The following is a 15,758-nucleotide window of genomic DNA, read 5'->3' as shown; positions in this document are numbered from 1 at the left end:
GGAGAGGTTGTCGACGCTGGAAATGGTGGCCGGAGGGGTGAAGAGAAAAAATCTTAGGTTTTGGGGGGGAAATGCGACTTTTTAAAGTTAAAAAACTTGAGACATAAGTAAAGTTATTTTTTAAAATTTTGACACTTCTTTTATCCATGTTCTGAGCATGTTAAGGTGGGATGCTTACGAGGTTATGACATTTCATGGTGTTCTTCACTCTGAGATACAGGTATTTCCCCTTTCCTAGTGAGTAGACCTGGCCACGGGTCGGTTTGGCCCGTGAACCGGAACCGGCAGACCCGGAACCGAACTGAACTGAAACTGAAACCGAAACCGTGGCTCTACGGTTCGATTCCGGTTCACATAATTTGGAACTGTGGAACCGCCGGTTCACACCGGTTTATGAACCGTCGATTTACTGTGCTGAACCAAAAAAAATTTGAAATTTTTTTGATTTTTTTTTGAATTTTTTTTAAAAAGGCAACAGTTCCTGCGCAGGGAACCATTGCCTTTTGAAGGAAAAATTGCAGGGGACCGTCCCCTGCAATTTTTTGAATTTTATTCACCCCCCTATTTTTAATTTTTTCAAAAAAGTTTTTTTCTATATATACCCCTTCAAATTCTATTCTCTCAAATCTCAATCTCTCTACTCTCTCCCTCAATCCTTCAAACTCTCATTCTCATTCTTTAAACTCTTAATATTCTTTCAATCTTTCAATTCAATCAAATTTTTTTAAATTTAATTAAATTATTTCTTAATTTTTTATTAATTTCAATTTCAATTTTTTTTATACAATTCATAATTAATTATAGAATTTATTTCTATAATTAATTTTATTTATTATTTATTTATTATCTTTTATAATTAATCATATAATTTATTTATATAATTAATTTTATTTATTATTTATTTATTATCTTTTATAATTAATCATATAATTTATTTATATAATTAATTTTATTTATTATCAAAAAATGGCAAGTAGTGGAAATTCTTCCAGTAATAGGAGATTTGGTCAATATTCACATATATCAAATATGAATGAAAATCAATTTATAGATGATTTTCATTCACAAGAAAGTGAAAACCAATATGAAGAGGTGGAGCAACAACAACAACATCAACAACAGATGGAGATGGAACAACAATTTCAAAAAATTCCTACATCCGATATTTTCAAAATTCATTTCAAGAAAATACAAAAGGAAGATGGTAATTTTGATGTTGCTTGCAATTATTGTAGGCAAATTTACAAATTCAAACAAGAAGGTGGATACGGTTCAATATCGGTTTCGAACCGAAACCGGCGGTTCCGAACCATGGACGAACCGTCCTGTTACGGTTTCGGTTCAGGGTCCTTATATTTTCGAACCGTGAACCGACAGTTCCGAACCGAAACCGGCGGTTCATGAACCGTGGCCAGGTCTACTAGTGAGCAATTTCAAAACTTCAATACTACATTACTACTCATTGGTTATAACAAAGACATAAAAGATAAAATATTCATATTTTAATAATTTAATTTATTTAGAAAAAATTATAAGTCCAGCCCGAACCAAACCATAGTTTTCCACTTTGGTTTGATTTGAAGCACAAAATAGTTTGGTTTGATTTAGAATTTTTCCAAAATGTTTTTTTTTCAGTTTTGTTCGAAAAATCTTCTAAACCGAACCAAATCCGATTGTGCACACCCCTAATTAACATATTCTCTACTTATACTAAAACTCCTAAAACACCACAATTATAATTGAGCTCTGCTCTCAAGGTAAAAACAAACAAACAAATATTATTTTTACAATTGTTGGCTTCAATTTCTTCTAGAAAGTGATACTTGCAATTGTTATATGTTTTGTGTGATTATGGAGGCTGGATTGTTAGTCATTACAATTGTTGATTTACTATCATAAGGAATCTCTGTTGCTTCTTGTTGAACTACTGTTATCTCTTCAAATATTCTTGATTTGTTGTATTTGTAGCTGCTGCTGCTTCCACAGATGATTGTGCTACACTTTTTTCTTTGTTAGATGCTCATGAGAATATTTATGAACCCAATGTAAATGCATAGTTAAAGGTTCTCTAAATGCTCTGTTGATCCTACGCAGTCACTACCAATGACGCCAATTAAATCCGATGGATTCTTCTTGCATTCAAGAATCTTTACAAGTTATTCGAGAAACCATCTTGAAGAAGCAGACCCTTTTAAGAAAACAACAACCTAGATCTTTGACTCCTCATTTGCGCTCAAAAGAGAAGAAAAATTTGATCTCGTCTGATGTTCATCACCAATGAAAGCACCAATCTTTTTTTTGAGAAAACTACAGAGCATAGAGCATGAATGTAAATTTCAGAAAGTTAGCCGAGTAGTTAGGAAGGCAACATAAAGTAACCCTTTTTTTTTTTAAATAATAAGAGACAATACAGCATAGTTTCCAGGAATTAGCACCCCCAAATTTCATTTTCCGGTCACCTTCAAGTCTCATTTCTCAATCACTTTCACGATTCTTCCGTCTTCCTCTGGTTTTCGTTGTTAATGTAATTTTATTGTCTTCTTCTTCGCCTTCTTTCTTTAACATGTTTTTACACGGTTTGTATGAAAGACCATTTAGTTATATTATCAAAGTCAAAGTGAAGTGAAAAGAGTCAGAGTTTGCACCAACTTCGAGACTCTCAGGGTTTGGGTCTAGGCCCAACCTCATGGCTTTGCCCGGTGGAGTTATGGTCGGACACTGTGAACGACAACTAAAGCTACTCAAGTGATGATGGAGCTGTATGGAATTAGTGGGTTTGGGGATAAGAGCTTGGAGGCACTTGCGTTGAGGAAGGGAGCAGAGAGTGAGTTTGAGAAGGGTGTTTTCGAGGGATTGCTCGTCACGTACTGTTTTTACAAGGGATGGAGATAAAATTTTTAATGTCTCATGTTTACATGTGTTTGCAATATCAGTAGTTTAATTTTCTATTGGTTTGGTTACTGTTGGTAGCTTAGATATATTGAGGTCTTTGTTTCTGCATCTTGTTTTATCGTGTAATATTTATGTTCTGTACAAACATAGGTTTTTCAAAAGAAATTTCTTTGTCAATTGAAAAAAAAAAAACTAACAAAGTGATATGTTTTTGGCCATGGATCAATATGATGTTGCTGAGAAATTGTATTCAACATGTCTACAGATTGATTCTTCTATTCATCATTCCAAATTATTCAAGATACCATCAAATATCTAAGCTTTTTACTTAATAATAGCTCTAATTTCCATTGTCAACTTTCAGATTGTCCTGATCATTCTTAATAATTTACTCTCACTTAACCCATATATCATTGAGAGAAAGTTTTAAAATTTTACAGTTTTTTCCTTTTTTTTAATGAAGATAAAGATCGTAATATTAAATTAATGCGACAATCATACCTAATACTTTAAAATTTAATCTCAACTAACCCATATATGATTGAGATATTGGCTAGAAGTAAAGTTGATGATCAGAATATTGTAATTAGTGTTGACAATCAAACCTCACGTGTATGACCAAGTAAGTAACGTCAGATAGGATAAAGGCAGGTCACTTTCTGGGAAAAAGAGATGAAAAGAAGAAAATGAAATGGTATGGCATCTTCCCGATAAGTGATGCCAATTTAATTAACAGAACAACAAAACAAAACAAAACAAATCCCCAACAGATAAACAGACCTACTTAACCCATTTTTTGAAGCCTTGGCCTTGAGGATAAGCCGATGAATGAATTGGGTAGCTATATGAATAGGCATAGTAAAATCCATGCCTGGCAAGGAACAATTATAGGGATCAATAGTTTTAAGTTAAAATGTTTGAAAATTTAATCTCAAATATGCACAAACCCATATATGACTTAATTTTTAAATATGAATATTTACAGGCCGGTAGTGGCGGAAGATGGTTACGCGGTGGGTGGAGAAGGGACTGACTAATTGAATTTTTAAGGACTCCCACCTAACGCTTATGTCACTGATAATTTATAAATTTTGGCCGGCCAATTTTTTTTTTTTTAAATGAAGATAAAGATCCTAATATTAAATTAATGTGACAATCATGCCTGATACTTATTGTAATTAGTGTTGACAATCAAACCTAACGTGTATGGCCAAGTAAGTAACGTCAGATAGGGAAAAGGCAGGTCACTTTCTGGGAAAAAGAGATGAAAAGGAAGAAAATGAAATGGTATGGCATCTTCCCGATAAGTGATGCCGATTTAATTTTCGGCCGGCCGATTTTTTTTAATGCTAAAAGACTTGGTGATGGTGGAATATAAAGTCAATTACTTAATTACTTGATGATTTAGTTTAACCCTCTCTGTTAATGCAAAGTGCCTCTTATCACTTGATGTTAATGGCTTCCTCTTCTTCTTCTTCTTCCATTTCTCCTAAACTAGAATATGAGGTTTTCCTTAGTTTCCGTGGTGTGGACACTCGAAAAAACATTACCAGCCATCTTTATGAAGCCTTTCGTCAGAAAAAGATTAAAACTTTCATTGATGATAGCCTTGTCAGGGGAGAAGAAATTTCTCCATCTCTTTTGAAGGCAATTGAACATTCGAAGATCTCGGTTATCATTTTCTCTAAAGGCTACGCTTCCTCCAGATGGTGTCTCAAAGAACTTGAAGAGATTGTTAAATGTAAGAACACGTATAATCAGATCGTAATACCAGTCTTCTATGACGTAGATCCATCTGATGTCAGGAATCAAACTGGGGATTTTGGAAACGCATTTGCTGAGCTTGAAAATCGTTTTATTGGTCATTCAGAGATGTTGGAGGGATGGAGGACTGCTTTGAGGGATGCAGCCAACCTTTCTGGTTCTCATTCAAAGAACTCTAGGTAACTGTAAATTTTTTTATCAAGTTTTTTATGTAATAATCTTTTTTTTTGTTTTGGTAAGTACTTTAAAGCTACAAATTACCAATTTTTATGTAATAATCTTACATACAGCAGTTCCATATGTTTTCTATTTTTATTATCTTTTCCAGATTTACTGAGGACAGATTCAGATGGTCAAAAAAAATAATCAATTGGAAGTTTGACATTATATTTTATACTATGCTAATTTGGGTTGGGTTCTTGTTGTATGTCTTCTGGCCCAAAACACATAAAGACTTAATACAAACACTATTCATTAATATGAATGGTCAATTTTACTTTTTTGGATGACAGCTAATTACTATATAAATATGATATATCATTGAATACATAATTACTGATTATTTTATTTTTTCCGAGAACTGAATTGAATTTTAGCATTGATAAGTTTTACCAGTTTTTAGGATATGGAAAGTGATGAACAAATTATATTTGAATCTGAAATTTTGTGCCGTTGAGAAATGAACTTGAGTTCATGTCATGACGCAGTTCTTCATCATGCCAATCTTACATTTTAAAAATTTTTATTCAATGATTATGTTATATTTCTTTATTTCGTTTTTAATCATTTAATTTTAGCATCATATTATTTAATTTTTTATTTTTTATTTTTAGGGATGAGGCCACGCTGGTAAAAGAACTTGTCAATGATGTATTGAAGAAATTACATTATAACTCCTCAGTTATTTCTTCCAAATACTTAGTTGGACTAGAGTCATCAATCGAACAGATTGAAAATTTATTATGTTCAAAGGGTGTTTGCAAGCTAGGAATTTGGGGCATCGGGGGCATAGGAAAAACTACTCTTGCTGATGCTATATTTAAAAAAATCTCTAAACAGTTTGAAGATTCTTACTTCATTAGGAATATTAGAGAAGAATCAGATAAAAGTGGGGGATTAAATGCCTTATGCCAAAGACTGAGTTATGCATTTCTAGGGGATATACATCCCAATCATGAATTCACCTTCACAAGAAGAAGTCTTATTAGCAGAAAAAAAGTTCTTATTGTATTTGATGATGTAACAAATTTAAATCAAATACAATGTTTAATGGCAGTTTTTGGTGAGTTGGATTCATGCAGTCGAATCATTATAACGTCAAAGGACAAATATGTGTTAAGAAATTGTGAAGTGGATCACATTCATGAGATGACAGAGTTATTTCCTGTTGATGCTTTTAAACTTTTTGTCCTACATGCCTTTAGAGGAAACCCTCCAACAAAAGATTATATTGACCTATCATCTAAAATAGTAGGTTATGCTAAAGGTCTTCCACTAGCTCTTGAAGTTTTAGGTTCCTTTCTATTCAAGAGGACGAAGAGAGAATGGGAAAGTGCACTAGAAAACTTGAAAACAAGTCCTCCTGCGGATGTCCAAAAAGTGTTAAAAATAAGTTACGAAGGATTAGATGATAAACAGAAGTGTGTATTTTTGGATGTTGTATGTTCTTATAAAGGGTGTAAAAGAGATTTTGTAGAAGCAATCTTGAATGATCGTGACTTAGACGCTCATATTTGTATAAATGTTCTCATTGAAAGGTGTCTCATAACTACATCATCTAATACCATAACAATGCATGATTTACTTGAAGAAATGGGTAGAGAAATTGTTCGACAAGAATCGATTGATAATCCAGGCAAACGTAGTCGATTGTGGGATCATGATGAAATATTTTCAGTATTGAAGAATAATACGGTAAGAGTCAAAACACTAATTTTTTATTTCTATTTTATACATAAATTATAATAAAATATTTGCTAGCAGAATATTTATTTTCAGTTATCGTTAGGAATTAAATTATTTGGTATAGGGTGGTAATGACACATGTATTATTATTTTTATTTACATATTCTGAAAAGAAATATATTTGAGAGTACATTACCTAAGAATTGATGTAATTAAGCAATTTCAAATTGACTTTTCACCAATATTCTTGTGATTACCAGGGAACTAGAGCAATTCGAAGCATATGCTTGGATATATCTAAAGTAGAAGAGTTGCATTTAAATCCTGAAGCTTTTAACAAAATGCCAAACCTACGATTCTTGAAATTTTATGGCTCTGAACGTGGAAAGAAGGTGCTTGAATCTGATTCCTCTGCATTTCGCCATATCTTGAGATGGTTGAAAAGAGAAAACTCCAATGATGGAAAGGTGCATGGTTTTGAGAAACTTAAGTTTGATTTCTATGAGATAAGGCACTTTTGCTTTCATGGATATCCTGCCAAATCATTGCCGCCAAATTTTAATCCAAAGAACCTTGTTGCACTTTGCATGCCTAATAGCAAAGTTAAAAAACTTTGGACTGGTAACCAGGTATTTGTTAACTTTTATATTGCTTTTTTTTTATGCTTTAAATTGCAATTTTTTGTAAATTAGTTATGTTTCTAGCTTTACTTCATTTAATTTAATTTTTTTTTCTTTTTTTGACAGGTTCTTGTTAATTTGAAATATATTGGCCTCAGTCACTCTAAGCATCTATGCAGAATACCAGATTTGTCACTTATGCCAAATCTTGAGAGCTTGAATCTTGAAGATTGTACAAATTTGCTTGAGAGTTTCTCATCTATCCATAATCTCCATAAACTTGTTATCTTGAATCTACGAGGATGCAGAAGCTTTAATAATCTTCCAATTAGTGATAGTTGCCAATCTCTTCGAAAAGTTTATCTCTCTGGTTGCTCAAATCTCGAAAAAGTTCCAAATCTCCCTAATACAGTTGAAAAGTTATATCTAGATGAAACTGCCATTAAAGAACTTCCATCAATAGGGCATTTATTTAGACTAGTAAAATTAAGTCTTAGAAAATGTTCAAGGCTTAAGAGATTACCAAATAGTATTTGTGAGTTGAAATCCCTTAAATATCTTTGTCTCTCGGGTTGTTCCAAACTTGATAGATTGCCTAATGACATGGGAAATTTACAAACTCTGGAGGAACTGATACTGGAGGGAATTTCTTTTGCAGAAATAGCAACATTTATGGCAAGTTTGACCAACCTGAAGACATTATCTTTGACAAGATGTAAGATGCAAGAGCAATTGGGTATCCCACTCGTCGATTTATCTGTCTTCCAAAGAATCGAAGAGCTATGCCTGATTGATTGTTGCATTGAAGTGTTACCCAACACTATTGGCGAATTACTCTCATTAGGAAGTTTAGATCTTGACCAAAACAATTTGGAGACGCTACCAGAGAGCATCAAAGACCTGTCTAACCTGGAAGGGCTTTCTTTAAGTAATTGTCAGAGGCTTAAATACTTACCGGAGCTTCCAAGCAGTCTAGTGCAAATTATAGCAGTGAATTGTGTTTCTCTTGAATCAGTATCAAGTTTATTCCTACGTATGGATTCTGTTTTTGACATAATCGACTTCTCTAATTGTTTAAATTTAAAATTAGAGATGACAGATGCTCTCTTGTTGAATATTGAGAGAAGTGCAGCAGACAGTCACCGTCAAGTAAGTCTATCTCTCTCACTTTTTCTGTTTTCTTATAATGCCAATTCATCTTCTATAAATTTTGAATCTTCAAACTTTATAACTTTTAATATACCATTCGAAAGACTTAAAAATTAAATATGAGTATACATATTTCATTTTAGAAGTAAAAGACGTGTGGATTAAAATTTTAATTTTTATAAACTTAACAAATAGCCTTGCCCTTATAGTGTCTTGCCTATTTGTGATTTTTTAGGAGCATTTGGAACGTTGTATTGGATTGTAGTAAGTTTTAAAAGTTATATTAGATTGAATATTATATGGTAGGACTATTATATATAATGTATAATAATTAAACTCAAATTTCATAATAATATACTTAATAATTTAAAGGGAATTTATAACTCCCTTTAGCTTCAGCATCTCCCCTTACACATAACTTCATTAGTTGAGTCACCTTTATTCTAAACATCTCTCCTTAAACATATCTCCCTTTGTTTTCATCATCTTGATGGAATTTTTTAGACAACACACACCTAATAATACTGAGTTATGAAACTAGTGAATAATTTAATTCAATATAATCTCAAAGAAAAGATTAATTGACTTCTTATATATATATAAATTTTACTGGAGAAGTATTTGTAAAGGTAATTACAAAACAATAAAAATATATATACTCAATATTGAGTGTAGTATTGGACATATACATAATCTATCGTCTTGTGATAGAGTAATTTTGAATTAAGGATTAATTAAAGATTATATTGAATTAAACTATCCAGAACAAACATTGAAGAAATTTGATGAAAGAAGAATGCAGGTTTTGATGAAAGAGAAAACAAAAAATAAAGAATAGGAAAGAGAATTGAAAGTCTAAGTGAAACTTCTACTTTTTTGGTGGCTCACTATCCTTTATTATGGAATGGTCTATTTTGTTTGAAACTCACCATTTTACATTATTAACCAAAAGACCAAAGGACTAATTCCCACCCAAGGTATGCTGATTTCGTAAAGTTCCTCTCGTTAACTTTGAAAATACCATTTACCCACCATGGCCATTTTAATATGTTAATTTTAAGGGTAAAATCGTTATTTTATATTTAATATTAAAAATAAACTTAAATATAATTTCATTTCCCCCCTAAAAGTTTAAAAACTAACTTTTCTTTCCTAAACCAAGTTTTAAAAAAATCACATTTCCCCCCTAAGGTTTAGTTTCAAAATCTAATCACCTTCTCTGGTGCCATCGTGGGTCGTCTCTCCCTCCTGACGACTTCCCATCCTCTGACGAGCTGCCTCACCTCCACCCCAACCCTTCTAGCGTCCAAAAAAGTCATCTGGGAAGAGGAATCGTCTTCCCAGATGAAGACAAGACGACTCATCTTCCTTTAGGAAGACATCTCGTCTTCATCTAAGAAGATGATCGTCTTTCAAGATGACGTTTTTAGATGTCGGATGGATTGGGGTAGAGGTGAGGCAGCTCGTTAGAGGATGGAGAGCCGTCAGGAGGGAGAGACAGTCGACGATGGCACTGGAAAATGTGATCAGATTTTGAAACTAAACCTTACAGGGGAAACATGCTTTTTTCAAACTTGGCTTAAGGAAGAAAATGTTAGTTTTTAAACTTTTAGGGGGAAAATGAGATAAAATTTTCAAGGGTTAGGGTTCTGTTAATTTTAACAGGCCATGAGTGGGTAAATGGTATTTTCAAAGTTAACAAGGGGAACTTTGAGAAATCAGCATACCTTGGGTGGGAAATAGTCCTTTGGCCTAACCAAAAGCCACCATTTGTTTCGAGAAACATAAACATGTCCATCAATTTATGAAAACTATTCTAACACCTTAATATTCTTCACAATTATAAACAGATCTACCAATTTGTAGTTCTCACACTTTTATTCTCAACAGGCAATTAAATTTATATTCTCACCATATCTTAACTTTAAATTATATTATACAGAATCACATTTAAAATATATTTAATATTCTTATGCATATAAATTTACTATTGTTAACAAATTAATTAATATATTTAATTATTTTTATTTGATATAATGAAATACTATATTGTCCTAATCTAAGACAAAGTTGATAATTCTTTAATAAAAATATTTTCTATCTGAAAATCTTACTCGGACTCCTGATTTATGAATATAGAGTTTCTTACGACATATTATTAAAATATATAGTATTAAGTGGACTACTATTGTAGATGCAGAATATCAGTTGTTCTTGGGGATCGGCGGACATTTTTTACTCTGGATGTGAAATTCCAAAGTGGTTTGACTTAAAAAGTAATGGATCTTTTATAAAGTTTCCAGAAGGTTGGATTAATGATAACTTATTTGGTTTCGCTGTATGTGCTGTTGTATCATCACAAGACTATCGAAAACTTAGAAATTTGCTTGTTGGATTTCGCCTGATTATTAATGGAGAGATTATTTCCAATGATGAGTTAATGGACTCATTAAAATTTCGGCCTGGGACTCTTGAAGGTGAGAACATTGTTGAATCAGATCATATATTCATAGCTTATAATTACATTAAGATGCTTGGGAAATTTCCTCCACTTAATTTGAATAGCCAAGGTGCTGTTGAGTTCTTCATTGAACATGCAACTAAGAATGGTATGGTTCAAAGCCCAGTGAAAAAATGTGGAGTGACTCTATTGTATCACAAAAATGATGATTGGAGAAACGATCCAAGAGTGGACAAAAATGATGAAAGACCTCATAAGCGATTGAAACTTGAAGGTTGAAATGTTGTTACAAAAAAGGTAATGTAAGTACAAAATCCCTGAGCTTATAATATTAGATCAGAACATATTGATAAGATCCCCTTTATGTCCCCATGTCCCTTTCTCATATGGTAAAGGGATGGCTGATGGTTGTGCAAATTTACTAAAGCAGGTGCTGCTTCCAGAGGAAATTTACTCCATTTCTAAGGCCTCTTGTTTGCCTAATCTTCACGATATGCCTAAACTTGGAAGTTTTTCCTATGGTGTTCTTTATAGATGACGTGGCTTACTGCATGGTAGTTTAATAGTTTCAAGGTAAAGCTTACTTCATGTTGCCTTCTGAACTATTTGGCTGACTCTCTGCAATTTACATTCGTGGTCTATGCTCTGTAGTTCTCTATTACAGAATGTTGAAGTGCCTCTTTTTTTAAATGTTATTCAGTGTGTTTTCAGGTTGGCAACTAGGCGTGTGGACACAAATTCCCTTGACTGTCATTTTAATATTCTCTAGATTTCTTGCCTGGAATTGGATTATGTTACTAACTACTATTTAATTAGGTGTTGTATGGTTACAGATTTGGTTCTCTAGGCTATGAAAGGGTATTGGATGCTCTTCGATACTGCTGTAAGCTTGCTATTAACTAGTCATTAATTAGGTGTTATATCCATTGCCGCTTCGCATAACTTGGAGAAATAATTTGATGTGAAATTTGCTAATCATCAAGCCTCACTCTCTGTACAGGGTTTGTTGAGTCCTCGGTTAACAGCAGGAAACAAATTGATGCCGTACATTTCATTCATGCCTTCCATCTTACTGAACGCTTTCCCCCTGTTCACTTCTTGAAGACATACTTAAAGAATTGAAGGAGTAACTCACAGGGAAAGGGTGTGAGTTCGGGTGGAGATACTAGTGCACCGGTTAATTTTCATACTAAAGCATAATGAGTGAGTGATGCTTGGAAATTCCTTTGCAACTAAATGCTAAATGAGAAATTTCTTTTCAATACAGATTGGTGTAAATGCACAGGAACTTGCTGCTTTGAAAGCTGTAGTTAGTTGTGTCCAAGAGTACAGGCGACTATCCTCTCGATCCACTTCAGAAAAGGATTGAACAACTGGAGAGGTCGAAATCTGATAAGTAAAGGGGTGGAGATTTTGGTAGACGTCAACACTCCAAGAAACAAAGAGCAAATTGAGGATACGGTGGATTTCTTTCTCACAGTGGCAAGGTAGCTCCCGGTAGGCTTGTTCCGCCTGTTTTCTGATGTGTCGTGCACTTGTGAGCAAGACACAACATTTTCTTTGACAGGGCAGCATATGGAGGAATGCCTGAGAGATATCCTCTGGCTGGTCCAAACTCTTACGATTATCAAGTTCATAGCCAGCCTGTTTTTGCTCAGCAACCAAATGATCAAAGAATATGCTTTTATCCCCACGATGTAGTTATCAAATGCAAGATTTGTGTGCAACCTTAGTGAATGTGCAGAGAATTTATTTGTGAGTGAATCACATTTTCCCACCCAAGTTTGGCTGTAAAACACTTCTTCATCTCTAATTGACCTAGATAACATTTCTTCATCCAAAATCATAGACATAAATAATATTTTCTTATCCAAAATTAAACCATTTTATTGAGGCAACATAATTAAAAAGTGAACTTATTATTTTATTTTTCAAAATAATTAGATAACACTACATTAACAAAAAATAAAAAATATTTAAATTATATAAGAAACATATTATTTCTTTGTATTTTCACTCTCATTCTTTATTTCACTTTTTTTATAATAAAAGTATCTTTGCTGTATAATTGTATATCATGAGATAAATTATAATTTCTAAAAATGTAAAGGGTTCGTTTTAATTTTTAGAGGGTTATTGGAAATTTATAAAAAGTTTTGAGTCTTTTGAGAATTTTTAAAATACATTATGCCACAATAGTTTCAAAAATAATTTACACCCCCAAAGAATTGAATAGAATGTAATTCAAAGTTTAATTTATGAGTTTTTAAATCTTTTAAAAGTTACATTATTATATTTAAAATATTTAAGTCTAATAAAATACTATTGTTTTAGGAAAAGTGTTTTTTATGGTAATTAAGAGTATAAAATGTTATACAACAAACCCTGGGCGGTAACAGGTTATTTATGTAATACTATAGTTACTCACTAAAAATATTCAAATGAGTGCACCATCACATAATTAGAATCTATAATTCAAAAATATTTAATAATTTTTAGACTAATAATATTATTATATTCCATTAAAATTACAAATCACCTGATCTAGTATTAAATAAAATCACTGATTTTCAAGATTAAATTCTATTCCTATTAAATTTAAATAAGACTAAATAATTTAATTTTAAATTCAACCCAACCAAGTCTCACAGGCTAAATTCTTCATTTTGGGCTTTGATTTTTTCCCTGCAAATACTAGTCTTATCTCAATTATGCACCTCATTCTTAAACATTATTGGTGTTTATTAATTTTGTCCTACTCGAATTCGGCCCAAAGTGTAGTGCAAGCTAAATTAATTGTTTTGACCTTTGATTTTTCCCTCAATACTAGTTTTATCTCAATCATGCATCTTTTGTTAATTTGTATTTAGGATTTGATTCGAACCAAGATTATTTTAACAAAAAAATAAATTCAAATTATATAAGTCTAAAACAAATACGACTTAAACGAATTTAATCTCGAGGTCAAGTTAGGAAGTTAAAATTTTTTAAGCTCAAAGTTTAGAGATATTTGATTTATTAAACTCACGAGACTAAAAAATTTTAATATAAATATACTAAAATAATATTATTTTAATTTATATACATTAGAATAACATCGTTTTAGTATCAAATTCAACTTTTAAATGAGATTGACAAGCTCAAACTTATACATATATCATCTCCTCTGCCCGTCGGTGCCACAAAGTCGTCTGCTCTACGACATTCAAACTCGTCTCCTTTCTGGCGTCCTTACTCGTCTCCTCTACAACTTCTCAATTCGTCTCCTTTCTGACACTTGAAATCTTGACGAACTCTCCATAACTTGTCTTCAAATCGTTATTGCATTGAACTATTTGTCTTCATCAGACTTTGGTATGTTTTTTTCTTCCTTGACTGAGATGAACTCTCTTGTTGATGTGCTAAGTTATAACCTTTTCAATGCTTTTGTTTTGGTGCGATCTTCAATCCTCCTTAGTGAATGGCTGTAATGAATATTCTTTTTATTAATATATGATTTAGCAGCCTTTCAATTGACAGACAAATTGGTTGAAAGATCACCTTTTCTTTCATTTACTTTTTTGGATCAGCACTTCTAGTGTGCAGTCATTTATCATAATGTCTGGACTTATTCTACATTTGTTTCATATACTTATGATTATGACCTTGTTGGGTTCTGTCTTGTTTATTTGTATATTTAACAATACATTATATAGTTGTTATAGTGTTAAAGTTTATTGCTAGGGCTTCTTTGTTGTATCATGAATTTTATTTGCCTAGGGGTTTAGATAAATGTCCATACAAGGTTTTGTTATCTTTTATTAGTTCTATGGATTCTTTAAATAAGCAAAAGAGTGGGGAGTATATTGTCCTATTAAAAATACTAATTAACTATTTGGTCGATTAAAATTTTCACAAATGATTGCAACTTGTTCAATTGCCTTGATGTTAGAGTTACTGATATTGTCAAGTTACTGAACCAATATAAAGAAGCCTGATTATTATTCAATTTTCTCCCTTGTTTTTCTACAAATTTTCAGTTTATAATGATTATTTTATGAATCTACATTGAATAATTCTTCCTCTTATTGCAAGCTTAAGTTTGAAGACTTTGATTGTTTTTCTTTTGTGAAAGGATACTTGATTATAATTGTTCTCATTTGTTTTCTTTTAGTGTTGTGTACAAGTATTGTTCTGTACTTTATTTCCTTCTAAAAGTTTTCAATATTGTCCATTTGATATGAAATTAAACCTGCTGGAAAATTGGAAATAACAAAATAAATGGATAGTAACGGTTCTAAGTAGGAACTGGACCTAGAACCAAAACTAACCATGTTGGTTCTGGTTAGGAACTGAACTTGGTTGGCTCTGACTCTAGCTTTGGCTCAAGTTCGAGCTCCAGTTCCTTTTCCCATAAACCAACCAGTTTTGGTTGCTTGTTTTATAATAGGGTATTTGGACTTGCTCACCCCTAATTGTAATTTCAAATAGACAACAACGTTTTTATGCCAAAGACTAAAATAAAACAAAATTCTCTCAATACCTAACGTATTTATTTAGATTGGAATCACTCACTGTGTCTGGATAGAAGTTTGGCATTATCTTTCGCTTGCTTGTTCTCGTTTAGGAAATCTTAATGATATTTTGGCTGAAAGCTTGGCTGAATTGTGGGGTTTTTGTTGTGTTCTTAATAAACATAATTATGTTAATGTCTTTCCTGACCGAATTGGTCCAAAAAGCTACTCTTCTTCATTGTAAGTAAACTTTTGTGTTCCTTTTATCATATCAGAGCTCTTAGAGTTTCTTCTTCATGCTTCTGAGTAGATTTTCTTAGATATTATCCAGCTTTTGAAAATGATTGTAAACAACAATGACGCTTTATAAATTTTGTTTTGAATTTTGGAAATCATCCTTTAACTAGTGATGGTCAATAATTTTTTATTGCACTAAATTCATGAGTAATAATGTGCTGTTATGATGAACGTTTG

At 32.3% G+C, this 15,758-nt stretch overlaps 2 protein-coding genes and 1 long non-coding RNA gene across 3 annotated transcripts; all 3 read left to right on the top strand.

Annotated features, from left to right (window-relative positions):
* Positions 1–4,116: 4,116 nt before the first annotated feature.
* Positions 4,117–5,116, top strand: LOC123199232 (TMV resistance protein N-like). Its single transcript, XM_044614162.1, has one exon. The coding sequence runs from the start codon at positions 4,318–4,320 to the stop codon at positions 4,837–4,839; it is 522 nt and encodes a 173-aa protein (XP_044470097.1). The 5' UTR covers positions 4,117–4,317; the 3' UTR covers positions 4,840–5,116.
* Positions 5,117–5,925: 809 nt separating this feature from the next.
* On the top strand, positions 5,926–11,070 carry LOC123198972 (disease resistance protein RPP2B-like). The gene is made up of 4 exons (XM_044613774.1): positions 5,926–6,570; positions 6,822–7,190; positions 7,308–8,330; positions 10,525–11,070. The coding sequence occupies exons 1-4, from the start codon at positions 5,926–5,928 to the stop codon at positions 11,068–11,070; spliced, it is 2,583 nt and encodes an 860-aa protein (XP_044469709.1).
* Positions 11,071–11,073: 3 nt separating this feature from the next.
* LOC123199246 lies at positions 11,074–12,627 on the top strand. The gene is made up of 4 exons (XR_006498268.1): positions 11,074–11,364; positions 11,625–11,674; positions 11,792–11,994; positions 12,077–12,627. It is a non-coding gene; the product is annotated as an uncharacterized LOC123199246 (long non-coding RNA).
* Positions 12,628–15,758: the final 3,131 nt, after the last annotated feature.

This window comes from Mangifera indica, chromosome 16 (genome assembly GCF_011075055.1).
Source record: "Mangifera indica cultivar Alphonso chromosome 16, CATAS_Mindica_2.1, whole genome shotgun sequence".
Classification (NCBI taxonomy): Eukaryota; Viridiplantae; Streptophyta; class Magnoliopsida; order Sapindales; family Anacardiaceae; genus Mangifera; species Mangifera indica.
This window is presented reverse-complemented; position numbering and strand designations above follow the sequence as displayed.